General features: G+C 36.3%; 1 protein-coding gene across 1 annotated transcript; it reads left to right on the top strand.

Moving 5' to 3' along the window:
- The first annotated feature begins 324 nt into the window (after positions 1-324).
- LOC121997178 (HMG1/2-like protein) lies at positions 325-1,774 on the top strand. Its single transcript, XM_042551453.1, has 5 exons — positions 325-342; positions 1,194-1,259; positions 1,371-1,415; positions 1,489-1,566; positions 1,649-1,774. The coding sequence occupies exons 1-5, from the start codon at positions 325-327 to the stop codon at positions 1,772-1,774; spliced, it is 333 nt and encodes a 110-aa protein (XP_042407387.1).
- The last annotated feature ends 11,638 nt before the right edge of the window (positions 1,775-13,412 follow it).

The following is a 13,412-nucleotide window of genomic DNA, read 5'->3' as shown; positions in this document are numbered from 1 at the left end:
GTTGTTTTTTCCCCTTCGCCATATTTTACGGTTGCGTTTTTTTCTTTCCCTCTCCCCGAAATTTTTTACCGCTGTGTTTTTCTTTCTTTATCTCTTCACACTGACGAACCCATCTACGAAACCCCTCCTTGCCTTCTCTTCTGATCCACTTCACTTTTGCCTCTGCATCCCATTGATTGATCGCTCCTTCTCTCCTACGCCGTAGAACCCTAATCTCAAGGTAAAGTTTACGATTTCTCATGATTTACGTGATTTGTGTGTGTGTGTCCTAAGCGCCGATTCCACTTCACCGCCAACCTCTCCAAGCGCTCCGAGGTTTGCCCCATGAAGCGCTCCAATCATGTGAGCCTCTTTTTCCCTTTTGTTCCTTCCGCATTGTCGTGCTGCTGCACGCATTTAGGGATTTACTTAGATCTAGTCAAAATTGTAATCGATCTGCTAGAAACGGTAAAGTGTATACTCTCAAAACTGTCCATTTAGCTGATCTTGGAGAGGGTCGGCTTTATCGAACTATGGTTGCCATGGAAAACCTAGACGCATATTTAGGAAATAGTATGGCTAAAGCTATTTTTACAGATAGAATTTTCTTTAGGCTTGAAAAGAACTCGTGATCCAAGCTTGAGCAATTATAACCTTAATAAGCATGTATTGCAGTTCTGAAACAATATTAAATAATTTATTTCTGAAATACAATAAGCAAAAGCTGAAGCATAAACAAGCTCATCTCCAGTCTGTATCAATAACTTCAATAGTAAATATGATGCCTCTTCAGATAAGTCTGCCTCATCTAGAGCTTGATGCTGTAGAAATTAGTTTAGGAATCTTTCAGTGTAAGTTAAGTATCTAATGGTAGAAACACGCTTCTACTAAATAATAATGGAGAAGATATTAGCTATATTTTTGTTTTCCAATACTCACAATGACTATAATCTATTTACACAAATCGTATATTTTTAGGTAAGACTGGCAAAGATAACATATTTGAAATAGCACAATGAATGCAAAATCAACTACACTAACCATCAGTTGCACTAAAAATGTCATTTGATGTTAGAGATGTATGGTGGTGAATATACTGACTTAGCTTTGCTAACTTCAAGCTCTGACTTAGCTCATGATTTATGATTTCGCCTCCGCATCCCATTTATCGATTTATTTTACCCTTCTTTGTACGTCGTTGCTCACTCGATTAGCTCGGCAGGGAAAAATTTCGGAAGATGTTTAAGGAAAAGAACCATAATAACAAGTCAGTTACAGCGGTTAGTTTTCCTCGTCCTTTCCCCTACAGATCTTTCTACACCATAACTAATTTTTTTTTCTCTCTTCGATTTTTTACCACTATAATAAATGCATCAGTTTGATTCGAACAGGTTGCTAATGCTGGAGGAGATAAGTGGAAATCTTTGACGGAAGAAGTAAGTAATCAATAGCAACACATGATTTGCTAATTCAATCGAACAACCTTTAACAACCTCTCCTTTGCAAGAGAAAGCTCCATACGTAGCCAAGGCAGCAAAGCTCAAAGCCGATTACACCAAAACCATGGTTACCTACAACAAAGGCCAGGTACTGATCACAAACTCATTACTTTTTGTGGAACAACTCTAGTATCGAATCACTTAATTATTCACCTTTATCTGGTTCATAGTCTGGTGGAGGAGGAGGAAGTCGTGTTGCTGCCGTAGATGAAGCAGAAGAAGAAGGCGAGGAATCCGACAAGTCAAAATCCGAGGTGAATGATGACGATGAGGATGATGATGAAGAAGAGTTCTGAAATCTAATAATAATAAAAAAAAAAGCTATTTTCCACATTATGTCTCTATAAATAAAACATTGTTGAACGATGAATAGGATGAATAGGATGATGAATAAGGGAATTTCATCTGCAACTCAAGATTATCTCTTTTCCTTTCCGTTTTTTCCCTTGTTGTAGTTTCTATTTGGACCCAAAGAAATCGTAAAAATTATCAACTTTTCATTATCTTCTCTAATGGTAAAAGTCTGAACTATCATACTGTACTTAACTTTTATCTAACCTGATCTAATCTAGTTCCAATTTATCTTGCTCTAAGTGCAGTGATCTTTGATTAAAGCAGTGCTTTCAGTCCTTTATAGGAAAGGCAGTGCAGAGGTTTGTCATATTTCTAATTTACTTGAGTGGTTGTTGATTGTCTCAAATAAGACAGTTCGTTAGGTTTGCTAACCTGATTGTGTCAAACGGTTGACTTTATTCTAGCTCAACTTATCTTGTTCTTATTTAGTTATTATAATTGGTGGAATTCCATCTTCTATAGAAAGTATTTGATCCAACGAGTTACTATAATTGTTCAGGCTAAATGAGCTATTTGATCCAGCTTCATAGAAAGTATTTGTTCTGCAACTTTTTGTCAATCTTAAAAATGTGGATTCTTTCTAAAAGGGTGCTCATTTGAAGACATCAAAATAATCATTATTAGTATATGAATTCGAAATGATGTTTGCTTTAATGTCTGCCGAGTAAATTCGTGGAGAATTTAGGTTTCTAATGTATGAATGTTATTTGGCAGGAGAGGAAAATGATGCATTTGACATTTACATAGCATTCTATTGATAATAAATGGGGAAAAAATCAACATGATTTTCTTTTCATTTTGTGGTTATCAAACATTGTTATTTCTAATTGAGACTATTGAATATATAAGGATACTTATGTTGGTTACTGAGGTAATCCTTCTTGCTGCAAAAATTTTGGAACCGCAACCTAGCTACCCTTTTAACCTATTAAATTTTGAGATATTAAATCACGTTGAATACGGAACCAACTATGACATTCGTTCTTAGGTTTTGACTTGGGTCTCCTGCGGAACTTAACACGTTCGACCCAAATCACCTTAAGTTATTAATTCCATTAAATATTAATTTCCATAATCGGTTCCCAGTACTGACGTGGCGAGGCACATGGCCTTCTTGGATATGGGAGCAACCACCACCGACTAGACAAAACCTTTTATAGAAAGCTAATATTTAATTTCCTAAAATAACTTTAGGTTAACCGAAAAGAACAATCAAATCACAAGGAAAGGAAAAAACAAAAGAAAACAACATCGAAAAACATATTCGAAATTCTAGAATCATAAGCCTCTTGTATTTGGTATTATTTCCATAAATAACTAGTATGATGCGGAAAAGGAAAAACTACTAGTTATACCTTCTAGAAAGACCTCTTGATCTTCTATTGTATTCCTCTTCTAACCTCGGACGTTGTGTGGGCAACGATCTTCCGAGATGAGAAACCACCAACCACCTTCTTCTCCTCCTAGCTAGGTTCGGCCACAAAGAAAGAAGCTTCACCAAGGAAGAAAATCAAAACACTAACCAAGCTCCAAGAGACGCTAGCTTCCTCTCCTTCTTCTTCTTCTTCTCCAAGTAGTATCTGACCACCACAAAAGCTCCAAGGGAAGAGAGAGGTTCGGCCACCACAAGAGGAAGAGAGGGAAAGGATGGCCGGCCACACCAAGGAACAAAAGAGGGAGAGAAAATAATAGAGGTTATATAATGAAGGCACCCTCACCCCTTCTTTTATATTCCTTGGCCTAGGCAAATTAGCAAATTAGGCTAGCTTGGCCGACCCCCTATTGGTGGGTATAGAAGGTGGGTATAGGTGGGTATAGTACTCTATAAATAAGAGGCTACGATAGGGACCGAGAGGAGGAATTGGTTTTGGTCTCCCGATAAAATTAAGCATCCCGTGTTCGCCCCGAACACACAACTTAATTTTATCAATAATAATTCATTCCACTAGAGAACTATTATTGAACTACCGCACCAATCCCAAATTACATTTTTGGGCTCCTTCTTATTATGAGTGTGTTAGTCTCCCTGTGTTTAAGATATCGAATGCCCACTAATTAAGTGAGTTACTGACAACTCATTTAATTAATATCTTAGTCCAAGAGTAGTACCACTCAACCTTATCGTCATGTCGGACTAAGTCCACCTGCAGGGTTTAACATGACAATCCTTATGAGCTCCTCTTGAGGACATTATCAACCTAGTATCTCTAGGACACAGTTTCATTCTATAATCAACAACACACACTATAAGTGATACAATTTCCCAACTTATCGGGTTTATTGATTCATCGAACTAAATCTCACCCATTGATAAATTAAAGAAATAAATATCAAATATATGTGCTTGTTATTATATTAGGATTAAGAGCACACACGTCCATAATAACTGAGGTCTTTGTTTCTTAATAAAGTCAGTATAAAAGAAACGACCTCAAATGGTCCTACTCAATACACTCTAAGTGTACTAGTGTAATTATATAGTCAAGATAAACTAATTCCTAATTACACTACGACCTCCCAATGGTTTGTTCCTTTCCATTTTGGTCGTGAGCTACTGTTTATAATTTATAAGGTACTGATAACATCATCTTCTATATGTGATACCACATACTATGTTATCTACAATATAAATTAATTGAACAACTACAAACAAATGTAGATAAATTGACCAAATGTGATTCTTTATTTAACATAAATGTTTACAAAAGCTTAGGCTTTCAGTATACACTCCAACAATCTCCCACTTATACTAATGACTAAGCTGCCATATCTTCTACCATACATCTGATTCTCATTCCCTCCACATGCCGATCAAAAGCTTCCCAAGGGCCTTAGTGAAAGGATCCGCCAGGTTATCCGCTGATGCAATCTTGGTGATGACAACTTCTCCTCGCTCACGATATCTCGTATCAGGTGGTACCCTATATGTTTACTTGCCTTATGAGCTCGTGGTTCCTTCGAGTTTATCGCTATTATCACAATAAATTGTGATAATTTTGGGCAAACCAGAATCACATCTAAGTCCATTAGAAAGTTCCCGAGCCATACCGCTTCTTTAGCTACCTCAGGACATACTCAACTTCCATGGTTGAGTTCGATACGCATTACACTCCTCCATGAAATGGCTCCACCTCCTAAAGTAAACACATAGCCGTAGACTTACTATTGTCCCTATCGATTGGAAATCTGAATCCCATGGATCAAATCGTCTGCTTGGTAAATTAGCATATAATCTCTAGTCCTTCTCGTACTTTAATATATGCTTTACCGCACCAATGTCCTTGTCCAGGTTACTCTGATATCGACCATGCCAAGTAAAACAAACAAATATCGGTCTCGCATACATCGACCATACACATGTGAGGCATAAAACGAGGCTTTCATGTCTTCTATCTCCTTTGATGTCTTAGGAGACATCTCTTTAGATAGAGCTATTCCATGCCTAAAAAGGTAAGAAACCTTTCTCTGCATACTAAAATGAGCAAGGATTGTATCTATATATGAAGCTTGGATTGAGACACATCTTTTCTTACTCCCTTATCACTTTGATCCCAGAATGTGCACACTCTCCTAAGTCCTTCATATCAAATTGTTTGGACAACCATACCCTTACGCCTAATAATACCTTGACATTGTTGCCAATCAACAAAATATCATCTACGATAGTACAAGAAATACCACCACGCTTCGTTACACTTCTTGTATACACAAGACTCATCCGGACACTGAATAAATCCATACGATGGATTACTTCATTAAACCGGATGTTCCAAGACCTTGAAGCTTGCTTTAGTCCATAAATGGACCGATTGAGCTTGCACACTAGATGCTCTTTGCCTTTTCAATGAACCCTTCGGTTGCTTCATATGGATGTTCTCTTCAAGACTTCCATTAAGGAAAGTCGCCAAATCTCATAATCCATATGAGCAAGAATGGATAAGAGTATCCGGATAGACTTAAGCATGGCTACCGGTGAAAAGGTTTCCTCTTAATCGATTCCCTCTTCTGAGTGTACCTTTCGCAACAAGCCTAGCTTTGAAGGTTTCTACCTTCCGTCTGTTCCCTCTTTTCCTTTGTAGATCCACTTGCATCCAACGGCTTTTACACCATCGGTGGTTCTACAAGCTCCTAGACCTTATTAGAGTATATAGACTCTATTTCGTAATTCATTGCCTTTTGCCAAGATGTCGATCTATATCTTGGAGTGTTTCATCATATGTTCAGGGATCAGGTTCATGTTTACCCGGATCAAACAAGACTCTCCAAAAAACATGAATCTTTCAGGTGCCTTACAACCCTCCCACTACACGAGCAACATGCTGTATCATATCATGAATGATCAGCAGGCTCTTGTGGTACTTCATCTTGTACTGTTGGTACCGAAATAGACGTGTCCTCTCAGTTCTTCTAAAGCAACTTTGCTTCTGGGCTTGTGATCCATTATATAGTCTTCTTCTAAAAACTGGGCATTGGTAATGACCTTCCGGTCTTAGGACTATAAAATAAACCACCTTTCGCTCCTTTGGGATATCCTACAAACACGCAGAACTTAGAGATTCTAACTTATCAAGATCGGTTTCAAAGACGTCTTTGTCTACAATCCGAATATGTCTTAGACTGGGTTTTCGCCCATTCCACAATTCTATGGGAGTAGAAGAAACTGATTTAGAAGGTACTAAGTTCAGAACATACACTGCTCTTTTCCAGAACATATCCCCAAAACGAATTTGGTAATTCTGAATAACTCATCATCGATCTAACCATCTCCATAAGAGTCCTATTCCTTCGTTCTGCCACATCATTCTGTTGGGGTGTACCAGGTGCGGACAGTTGGGATTGAATCCCAGCCTCTGATAAGTAATTCCTAAACTCTCCTAAGAGGTATTCGCCACCACGATCTGACCGTAGTGTCTTGATACTTTTACCTAGTCGTTTCTCCATATCAGTCTTGTATTCTTTGAACTTATCAAAGCACTCGGACTTGCGGCGCATTAGGTAAATGTATCCATATCTTGAATAATCGTCTATGAAAGAGACAAAATATTCAAAACCTCCTCTTGCCTGGACAAACATAGGACCACACAAATCAGAGTGAACCAACTCTAATACTTCTTTGGCTCTATACCTCTTGGCCTTGAACGGTCTCTTGGTCATTTTACCTTCTAAGAAAGATTCACTAGTTGGAAAATTTTCCAACTCTAACGATCTCAAAAGTCCATTGGCTATAAGCCTCTGAATCCTACTTAAGTTAATATGACCAAGCCTTAGATGCCAAAGATATGCTTGGTTCATTTCCGAAGGTTCTTTTCTCTTATTAGAGTTAGAAGATGAGTTATAAATTTCCATGTTTTGCTTTGTGGAAGAAATTGGATTTAAAGTATACAAATTGTCAACTAATGCACCAGAACAGATAATCACTTTATTTCTTTTAATAACTACATCGTTACTGAAAGAAACTGAATATCTATCTAAAAACAGTTTAGAAACTGAAATTAAATTCTTTCTAAAACTGGGTACATAAAGACAATTTCTTAAAACCAAATTCCTATTTCTACTAAAAGATAAGTAGATGTCTCCCACTGCAACAGCTGCCACCTTAGTAGCATTGCCCATGTAGACGGTAATTTCTCCTTCAGATAGTCGTCGGGTTTCCTGGAACCCCTACAAGGAATTGCAGACATGATCAGTGGCTCCCGTATCTACACACCAGGTCTTTGGTAGATAACACCGCTAAACATGTTTCAACAACTAGAGCATGAGATATACCTTTGTTTTGGTTCCTACGAGGACAGTCCGCCTTCCAATGTCCCGCCTGCTTGCAGATGAAGCACTTGCCCTTTGACTTCTTCATTGAACTAGCTTGTTTCTTCTTCTTCTTTCCTCTCGGTTTAGAAGTAGAACCATTTTCAGAGATAGTGAATTTGAGCATTGTGACGAAATAATCCTTCAGTTATGTCAGTAGTTCCACCAATGAATATACCCTTTTGTTCATATTGTAATTCAGCTGCTCAAAACTTCTAGGTAGTGTTTGGAGAATCATATCGATCCGGGTTTCCCATCAATTTCTCCTCCAAGGATCAGTATCTCGTTCGGATAAGCCATCATCTTTAGGATATGATCCTCACAGGAGTACCCTCTTGGTGGCTGTCATTATCTTTCTCATGGCTTCTTGCCTAGAAGCCTATCCCGATGACCAAAGAGTTCCTTGAGATTGTTCATAATATCATATGTTGATGTCGATGTTGCAATACATTTGACATTGAAGCCAAAATGTAACACCGCGCCATCTCATCTGCTTTTACCCATTCTCCTCTTGGGTAGATTCACCAGTAGGTGCTTCAGGGCACTGCTCAGTCAGTACAAATTTATAGCTTTCAGCAGTAAGAACAATGTCTAGGTTTCTTTTCCAATCTATGTAATTAGGTCCAGTAAGTCTATTTTGTTGAAGTATGATGGACAATGGGTTGAAAGGCATCCTAAGAATCACAAATAACTTTTGGTCAGAACTCTAAATTTAGAATAATATTGATTCCTCAAATAATACTATTTTAAATTAACCAACACCTCAAAACACCGTGAATTTTGTATGCCACGTTAGTGTGGACGTATACAAATTTAACATTTGTAAAAGGAGGGTTTTATCCCATTAATTTTATTATATTGTCAACCTAACTTTTTGACAAATAAAATTAATAGTTGGTGTCTTTTGATCACACAAATAATAGCAGTGACTCCAATGGGGAGGATACTATTACATGTGTCTAAGTGTATACCATTACTTGACACTAAGTCCATGAATAAGATTATGCCCCTTCCGTTGGGGAAGATCACACGCTCTTAATTAACTTCCTATAGTCATCCAAAAATGGAAGTCTGTTCTAGTGATCCACAAACAAACTCATCCGTTATGGAGGAAGGCACTCAGAGCCAACGCGCAAGCTTGTTTGCATCACTTACAAACCAGTAATGGAGACCATGGGATTTATTTAAAATCCCTCTCTCACTTAGTTATTTATAAATGAGGAATTTTAACTATACTAGCCTACTAAACATATAAACTAACACATACACACAGCACAATATAAAAGCAATAAATAGAAAATCTAATTTTCAACTATTATGGCTTTTATCTCTAGTTGTCCTCCGTGTGTTGTCATCCCAAGCTGCTGCCATATTTGGCCACCGCCACCGGGTCTAGCTGTCGCATCCATCTTGCGCCTCTGGTCCTTAGAAGGTTCCACACTTTGCAAGATTCGATCCGCAACATAAATAGAATTTTACATTTTTGATCCTATATTCCATAAAAGGAATGTACATGTATCTAGATCAAAAATAAAATCCTAATAAAACTAAATACAGCTCCTATTTTATAATACAATCATGCACACACATATAAATGCCCTTGACATGTCCAAGGGTCCAATCACACACATAATAACTAAAAGCCATAATAGTTGGATCCTGCATCCACAAAGTTAGCACATCCTACTATTAACCTTCCTAAATTATGTATGACATGTGCATAATTAAACTAATACCAAATACACAAAGGCAAAACCCTAGCTCTGATACCAATTGTTGGTTGCTACTCAGAAAACCTAGAGGTTCCACTGTACAAAAATTTTGTACAAAGATCTGAACCTTTTCCTAGCTACCATGTGTTCTTTTAAATTAAATTTTGGATCGCCTACGGAACTTAACACGTTTGATCCAAAACTTAATCTATTCGTTCTTTTAGGTTTTGACTTGGGTCTCCTGCGGAACTTAACACGTTCGACCCAAATCACCTTAAGTTATTAATTCCATTAAATATTAATTTCCATAATCGGTTCCCAGTACTGACGTGGCGAGGCACATGGCCTTCTTGGATATGGGAGCAACCACCACCGACTAGACAAAACCTTTTATAGAAAGCTAATATTTAATTTCCTAAAATAACTTTAGGTTAACCGAAAAGAACAATCAAATCACAAGGAAAAGAAAAAACAAAAGAACACAACATCGAAAAACATATTCGAAATTCTAGAATCATAAGCCTCTTGTATTTGGTATTATTTCCATAAATAACTAGTATGATGCGGAAAAGGAAAAACTACTAGTTATACCTTCTAGAAAGACCTCTTGATCTTCTATCGTATTCCTCTTCTAACCTCGGACGTTGTGTGGGCAACGATCTTCCGAGATGAGAAACCACCAACCACCTTCTTCTCCTCCTAGCTAGGTTCGGCCACAAAGAAAGAAGCTTCACCAAGGAAGAAAATCAAAACACTAACCAAGCTCCAAGAGACGCTAGCTTCCTCTCCTTCTTCTTCTTCTCCTCCAAGTAGTATCCGGCCACCACAAAAGCTCCAAGGGAAGAGAGAGGTTCGGCCACCACAAGAGGAAGAGAGGGAAAGGATGGTCGGCCACACCAAGGAACAAAAGAGGGAGAGAAAATAATTGAGGTTATACAATGAAGGCACCCTCACCCCTTCTTTTATATTCCTTGGCCTAGGCAAATTAGGAAATTTAATTACAATAAAATTTTCTCAATTTCCTTGACATGATTTAATTGAGAAAAATAAAATTTCCCCAATTGAAATCTTATGGCCGGCCACATTAATGAAATCAAATTGGACAAGTTTCAATCAACAATTAAAACTTCCTAATTTGTTTCCGGAAATTTTAAAAAATAAAATTTCTCTTCAAAATCTCTTCATGGTTGATAAAAAGGAAATTTCTATAATTTTAATTTTACAACATGTGAATAATTTTTAAAGAGAAAATAAAATATCTCACCAATCTACAAATAAGGAAAGAGATCTAATCTCTTTCTTTAATCTTTTGTAGATCTTTTACAAGACAGATATTTTAATTTTAATTCTCTTTAATAAATTATATCTTCCACATAATAAAAATTAAAATTAAATTTCTTTTTTAATTTAATTTGGCCGGCCCCCACTAGCTTGGGTTCAAGCTAGGGCTGGCCACCCAATTTTATACCTAGGCCGGCCCTAGCTTGGTTCCCAAGCTAGCTTGGTCGGCCCCCTATTGGTGGGTATAGAAGGTGAGTATAGGTGGGTATAGTACTCTATAAATAAGAGGATATGATAGGGACCGAGAGGAGGAATTGGTTTTGGTCTCCCGATAAAATTAAGCATCCCATGTTCGCCCCGAACACACAACTTAATTTTATCAATAATAATTCATTCCACTAGAGAACTATTATTGAACTACCGCATCAATCCCAAATTACATTTTTGGGCTCCTTCTTATTATGAGTGTGTTAGTCTCCCTGTGTTTAAGATATCGAATGTCCACTAATTAAGTGAGTTACTGACAACTCATTTAATTAATATCTTAGTCCAAGAGTAGTACCACTCAACCTTATCATCATGTCGGACTAAGTCCACCTGCAGGGTTTAACATGACAATCCTTATGAGCTCCTCTTGAGGACATTATCAACCTAGTATCTCTAGGACACAGTTTCCTTCTATAATCAACAACACACACTATAAGTGATACAATTTCCCAACTTATCGGGTTTATTGATTCATCGAACTAAATCTCACCCATTGATAAATTAAAGAAATAAATATCAAATATATGTGCTTGTTATTATATTAGGATTAAGAGCACACACTTCCATAATAACTGAGGTCTTTGTTTCTTTATAAAGTCAGTATAAAAGAAACGACCTCAAATGATCCTACTCAATACACTCTAAGTGTACTAGTGTAATTATATAGTCAAGATAAACTAATTCCTAATTACACTACGACCTCCCAATGGTTTGTTCCTTTCCATTTTGGTCGTGAGCTACTGTTTATAATTTATAAGGTACTGATAACATCATCTTCTATATTTGACACCACATACTATGTTATCTACAATATAAATTAATTGAACAACTACAAACAAATGTAGATAAATTGACCAAATGTGATTCTTTATTTAACATAAATGTTTACAAAAGCTTAGGCTTTCAGTATACACTCCAACAACTTAATACTATTTATGAGGTTAAGTCCTTCTTGATTGACAAGGAGAAGGATGAATGAGGTTGATCATTAGTTCCTTATTAAGAATTCACCTTTTGTTGCTCATTGCATAGCATGTTAATCTCTCATGTTCTCGTTTCTGAGGTTGATCATTAGGACATTTTAATTAAAATTATTTTTCTACTTTTGCACAGTTTTGTAGGAAATCTTGGTCTTTGTGGCTATTGGCTAAGCTTGCCTTGCCACTTCCATCCACCACAAAAAGGTATAACTCTTTGTACAATAATCTAGGAATTTCCTAGAAGCACCTGCTATTTGTTGTTTGTATTTTGTAGAATAATCTATGAATATACAAACCTCTTATTAACATGAACATCACATGCAAAGTATTAATATTTCATTTAGACAAGAGATTGCTAGAATCAATATAAAAATTCTGTTAGCTTAATGTAAAGTTTGTTCTTTATATTCAAATTTAATTGCATGATTTATTATCCTTTCTCTTTTTTATCAAATACAATTACTTAAATGAGGGTTGGTTTACATTGTTTAAAGTTCATACATGTTTGTATTGTAATGCTTCATAGTAGAATAAAAAGTCTAACTAGTGTTGTCAAGCACTAACATTAGTGTGACAACTGATAATCAAGACTACATAGAATAGTATCATCCTCAAAGGTACATGCACTTACTGTATAAGGTTATGGTCAGTAAAATTATAAAGTTGCAACCATTAGCCATATCACTAAAAATTGGCAAGATATCAAAAATTTACATTTCCAACTTCATATAGCATTAGTATTATGCATTGAAATTGATAATAAGAAAATATAAGTAGATTAATAGCTAAGGTTGTTTTTCTTTAAATTATTAATTTCCTTATCCTGAGTCCAATTACTCTCAACTCCCTAAACTAAATCAAGTAAATGACAAGAAGTTCTATTATTTTCTTAATATTGTCTATTTGTCATATGTTAGTAAATTGAGGACTCACAATGTTCTTCATTAATTATTGTTAATGCAAATTAGTATGGTTAACCTAAAATTGGATCTATTGGTATAGACATAGATACCAGCTAGTATGTGATAAGGCGGTTGCACATGCTGTTTCCATAAAATCTATATGATTAGTCTCCTTAACTCTATATATCTGTAGGTAGAGATTAGGAAGAGGGAAAGAAAAAATATGAGGTCTTGTTTTACTTTTGCCCCATAGGAGATGAGTCTTTTTAGTAGGAATCTTGCTATTTTACACAATGTGGATACAAAAAGTTTTTTATTATCATGTTGTGCACACACTTTTAATCTCATGTTCATTTAAATATTGCATTAGGTGTCATGGATGAATTGTTTAAGGTTCTTGAAAACCTATATATAATATAATAGCTTGGGCACAAGATGCACTTATTCCATGTAAAATAAATGGTGGACGTTGAAAATTTCAGTGTTTTTCAGTAGAATCATATTCAAGTTTTCAAATTTACTTGTTCCAGATATAAATACTATTTGTCTTGTTATTCCACATGCTTTGAGGAGGCACGATGATGGAACCATGCTGAGCAAAAAGTAGCTAGCTAATTAATTAATGTTTCATCAATG

The sequence above is a fragment of the Zingiber officinale genome, chromosome 1A (genome assembly GCF_018446385.1).
Source record: "Zingiber officinale cultivar Zhangliang chromosome 1A, Zo_v1.1, whole genome shotgun sequence".
NCBI lineage: Eukaryota > Viridiplantae > Streptophyta > Magnoliopsida > Zingiberales > Zingiberaceae > Zingiber > Zingiber officinale.
The sequence above is the reverse complement of the archived record's forward strand: the minus strand, read 5'-3'. Positions and strand labels throughout refer to the sequence as shown.

What these genes read in the sequence shown, in the direction of transcription:
- LOC121997178 (XM_042551453.1), top strand. An exon ending in ATAACAAGTCAGTTACAGCG is followed by an intron (nt 1,260 to 1,370) that starts GTTAGTTTTCCT and finishes TGATTCGAACAG; the next exon opens with GTTGCTAATGCTGGAGGAGA. An exon ending in TTACCTACAACAAAGGCCAG is followed by an intron (nt 1,567 to 1,648) that starts GTACTGATCACA and finishes TCTGGTTCATAG; the next exon opens with TCTGGTGGAGGAGGAGGAAG.